This window comes from Lygodium microphyllum, chromosome 2 (assembly GCF_053477565.2).
Source record: "Lygodium microphyllum isolate KBCC chromosome 2, Lygodium_microphyllum_v1.1.10, whole genome shotgun sequence".
Classification (NCBI taxonomy): Eukaryota; Viridiplantae; Streptophyta; class Polypodiopsida; order Schizaeales; family Lygodiaceae; genus Lygodium; species Lygodium microphyllum.
This window is the reverse complement of record NC_141136.1, coordinates 69,126,692-69,131,350: the sequence shown is the minus strand read 5'-3', so window position 1 is coordinate 69,131,350 and position 4,659 is coordinate 69,126,692. Positions and strand designations below refer to the sequence as shown.

Here is a 4,659-nt window from a genome sequence, read left to right as displayed (position 1 = left end):
GAGAGAGAGAGAGAGAGAGAGAGAGAGAGAGAGAGAGAGAGAGAGAGAGAGAGAGAGAGAGAGCAGTAAGAGAAGAGTGGTGTGAGGCTCAATGTGTGTGCAAGAGAGTGCAAGTGTGTGAGTTAGTGCGAGTGTAGAGGGCCATGATCTTAATTTTCTAACACCAATATAGTCTTATGTGAAATGTTAGGGAATAATCATGCCTCCATGAAAGAGACAACAAACAAAAAAACATAGGGAGTTCAGGTCTCTTACAGTAAGATTTTACATTCAATTGTTGCAGCTTTGATTTCTTAATATTTCTATGTGAACTAATGATTTATAATTTAGCCAATGAGCAAGGAGAAAGGAGTGTGCACATCTAGTCCTATAGCAGATGAGAGTGGTGGTGATGATTTCTCTCCTATCTAGGTTCTTGTTTGTATGATTTTTTAAGGGAATATTTTATGTTGCTTATATTGAGTTTGCCAATTTCTAAGTTCTATGTTTCAAATGTTCCTAGGTTTCTAAAAGAAGACAAAAAGAACAAGTATTGTCTCAACCTGCTAGCAGCACTATGCAATACATGTGTAGTGAGAAAGAAGAACAAGGGGGAAATGAGGTGGTGGAAATTATGAAAGGTGGAGATGTATCGGCTAAATGCAAGGTTTTAGATGTTTCAAGGTGCCCACCCAGTCCCCTTTTTAGGATGTTTCCATACCCTAGGGTTCGAGGTTCGAGAAGTGACACTTCACTACTCAAAATAGCCTTAGAGGGTGAAACTTACTGTCCAGAGAAGGGTATTTTCATTGTCTTTGTTGTCTCCCCTTTGGGTATTGCAATTCTGGTGACAAGTGAGATGAGGGCTTCATGGGATGCCCATTGGTAGGCTATAGATAAAGAGTTTGAGAATGAGTTGAGAACCAAGAAGGGGTTGTCTTTTCTTTCCAATAAATTTTTCTATGTGTGGGAGGGAACCATTGCAGAGTGGCTTGGATGGAGCTCATTGTAGAGAAATATAAAGATGATAAAGAATGGCATTTGAGGGTCTTTAGCACTGTTTTTGATCCAACTAGACTCAAGGAAGTCTCCTTGCTTGTTGGCCTTGTTCGCATGAATAAGTAAGTTCCTCTAAAAAACACAATGCGCATGTGATCCTTCTCATTAAATGCATCTATATTTTTTTAAAAAAAATTAAAAAGCTTGAATGAGCATGCAATCATAGTCACAAATCTGAAGGATACATTGGTCAATGCTGCAAATATTTGTGAGTGTGACATTAAATCCTACTTGCAAGAGCAATGTGCTAATGTGGCTAAAACCTTGAAAGCCAAAAAGAAGCTTGAACCAAAGACTTCACCCCCATGGTATCCGTTGGCTAGAGAGGATTTGGCCCAGCATGTTTACCAGGTAGATATATATTTGAGCTCTTTCTTGTTATGAGAGGATTAGAAAGTATGGAATGCAATGATTTCCCCAAAATTTTGTCGGTTGAGTTTCAAAAGGAAGTAAGGACCAAAGTAGCTAAAGTGACAAAAGGTCTAAGTGTGGAGGAGAGGGCTTTAAAAGAAAAGGAGATCTCCATTGAATTACGATGAAAGTACACTGATCGCATGCAAAAGTATTGCAATGTTTGATTTGTTTAGAATTATTATTGTTGTGTTTGTCTCCTACTAATATGAAATGGTTTTGGTATATTTATTAGGTTTTGAATATTATCAATCCATCCCTTGGCAAGGAATGGAGAGAAACTTTGTTTTTTCTTCAATTTGATATAGCAGACACCATTGTGGGTATTGAAAAGTTGAATTTGATAGCAATCTCTTCTGTCAGTGCAGAGAAAAAGATAACTTGGTTGAGATTGCTTGAGAGTTCAAGATTTGTTTGCAATGCCCATGATATGCCATCAACAAACACAAAGTTCAGGGCGTAAGAGTTTTTCACTTTTCTCGATTTTTCTCTATGCTTCATTTAAAAAAATTGTCTTTGCTTTGCATGTTTTCGTGCCTTTCATTATTTCTATCATTGTAGCTGGTTGTCTAGGGAACTCTTGCTAGACATGATAGAAAAGAATGCACTTCATTCTTTGGAGCAAGAGATAATAATAGCAGCTACCACAGAGCATCCAATTAATTTGCCCGATGAGCCATCTCTTCATGTTTACTTCACATCCATACAATACGAGGGTAGAAAACATATTTTTGGCAACATTAAGAAAATTGGTGCTAAAGAAAAGTCCAAAAAAAAAGAGAATCAACCTATTCAGTCCCATCTTGATGTAGCCGCTTGTCGGTTGCTCTATCAATTGGTTTTCTAATTTAATGCCTTTTGTTTGACATTGCAGTGTGTAGTTTGTGGGGACCCATATAAATTATCTTTGAATATTCCATGTATTTTTTGCACTTGAGAGACCTCAAGCTGCTTGTTGATTTGCCCAAGGCTTGTAAAACATGGGTGGATATCACTAACAAAGAGTCCACTATGTATGGGGAGGATATGATTGGTCTCTCACCATTTGAGATTGAGACATGCCCTTGGTGGATCGACATGCCCTCGCCCCATGTCCCAAGTGAGAAAGATAAATTTGAGGAATGGCAAAAATCAAAGGGAAAGGGTGCAAGTGGTGGTGGCTACCTGAGTCAAGGTAAAGTGGCTTCTACAATTGTCTCCTCTCTTTCCTTAAGCTTTACTTTTCTAACAAAGAAGTGGTTTTGAAGGTGATCAAATAAGGGGCAAGGAAGTGCAAAGGGGTGAGCATGCTCAAAGAGGCAAGCAAGCTCAAAAGGGCAAGCAAGCTCAAATTAGTGAGACACGGAACACATGTGACTTTTACTTATTTCACTTTGCATATTCATGTCTCATGCAACTTAGAGAAGGCTAGCTCTCTATGTTGGATACTTTATATACCTTCCTTGCAAAATAAAGATTTATGTTTCTTTGTTTGTTTTGTTTTAGATTATGAAATTTTTGTTGATGACAATTCACCACCACTCGTGTTGGTATGCATGGTAGCTTTCATAATGGTATGCTTCTTTTTATGGATATATGCAAGTCGATTGTTTTGTATGTTATGCTTGTTGTTCATTCATTATACTTGCCGTGATTGTTTTGTATGTTATGCTTGTTTTTAATTTAGGTCCATCCTCACATCCTAGACCACCATCCCAAAAAGAATATGTGCCACTCTTGTCCATACAAGGGGGGCTTCTTTGGATCGCTCTTTCTTTTCATTTTGATGTGGAGATTATATTTCTATGGGTAAGGATTTTGCATCCTCTATTAGACATGAGGATTATGCAAAGATCCATACTTTTTTTTTCTGAAATTAACGAATTGGGGGTGGAGTATAAGAAAAGGAAAAAGATGGTGGCATGGGGTGCTGACTTTGTGCTCTTGGATCTTCCCATGGACTCTATGCATGGACGAGATGGTGTTCCATTGTGGAACAAGGTGTTGGAGGATCATATTTGGCATGGACTTGGAGTGGTAGCAACTTGTTTGGTGGACTCAGGATGGGTTGTTTGTCTTGCCTCCATTTCAGGTGATTCTTTGAGCCAAAAATATGTAAATAGGATTGTTAGGTACTTGTGAATAAGATTGTTAGGTAATTGTCAATGTTTAAAATGTATTTCTTTCTGTCAAGGGACTCTCCCTCGTGGGTGGAGAAATATGCCCCGTGGTGCGAGTTGGAGATTGTGCGTAGATTAATAGTTGAGGACTTAAACTTCATGGATGAGGTTACGATTGAGGGTGTTTCCGTAGAGGTATTTGACATGGTTATTTTACACTTAGTTTTCTTGGTGCTTTGTTATTGATTAGTTTGTGACATGTCTCTATTTTTTGTCATTATTGTGCAATAGATGGATGCCTTCTACTTTTATATGCTACGGCGTCGAGGCTACATGGCCTCTTTACGACTTCAGCAGAGTGCCACATTACGACATGATCATGGTGTGCAGTTCTTGTGGCATGTCATTCGTCACTATTTGCCAGATATTGCAAGGGTATTGGAGGCTAGCAAGGAGGCACATTTGAGATCAAGTGTGCAGCAGAGTGTCAGATTTGTGTGATGCTTTCTAGAGGCTCTTTGTCCTCCCGAAGGATTGGCTTTGGAGATGGTTAGTAGTACAACCCCTTTGATGTGTACATGCATCACATCTGGCCACCTCTGTTATTCTTTTGATAGTGACCCTGACATTGTTGGTCGCATCCTACAATCTTTGGTAAAGGGACCTTCTACAGGTACTAGAGATTAGTCCAGCTCAAATGAGGAGATTTCAGAGAGTGAGCTAGTGGATGATGCATATGGCTGCCCTTTTGATTAGTATGGTTACTACTATTGACTTGTGTTTTGTCATGGTTTGTCAAGGTTACTACTATTGACTTATTTAGGACATTGTATGCACTCTAGGATGATATGCTTTTGTGTGTGATTTTTTGCCATGTGCTTTGAAATGTTAATGAAATGCAGTTTATAAAATTCTTATTGTAGTGTACTACCATGTTATGCGGAGGAAGTTGCAAGGGGAATGAGCAAGGATGCCTCCTATGATACAATCAAGAAAAAAACCAACAAAGGGAGAAGAGTGGGATGTTGTTTTGTAGATGATGAGTGTGGAGAAGAGAGGGTGTGAAGTGTATTGAGCTTTTGGTGTTGTGTTAAGACAATGAATATTGTGC

General features: G+C 38.8%; 1 protein-coding gene and 1 pseudogene across 1 annotated transcript; both read left to right on the top strand.

Annotated features, from left to right (window-relative positions):
• The first annotated feature begins 1,657 nt into the window (after window positions 1-1,657).
• LOC148039860 (uncharacterized) lies at window positions 1,658-2,256 on the top strand (annotated as a pseudogene).
• A 204-nt stretch (window positions 2,257-2,460) lies between these two features.
• On the top strand, window positions 2,461-4,049 carry LOC148039859 (uncharacterized). Its single transcript, XM_087662426.1, has 6 exons — window positions 2,461-2,623; window positions 2,697-2,801; window positions 3,116-3,237; window positions 3,430-3,520; window positions 3,622-3,743; window positions 3,840-4,049. Exons 1-6 carry the CDS (start codon window positions 2,461-2,463, stop codon window positions 4,047-4,049), a joined length of 813 nt encoding a protein of 270 aa, XP_087518552.1.
• The last annotated feature ends 610 nt before the right edge of the window (window positions 4,050-4,659 follow it).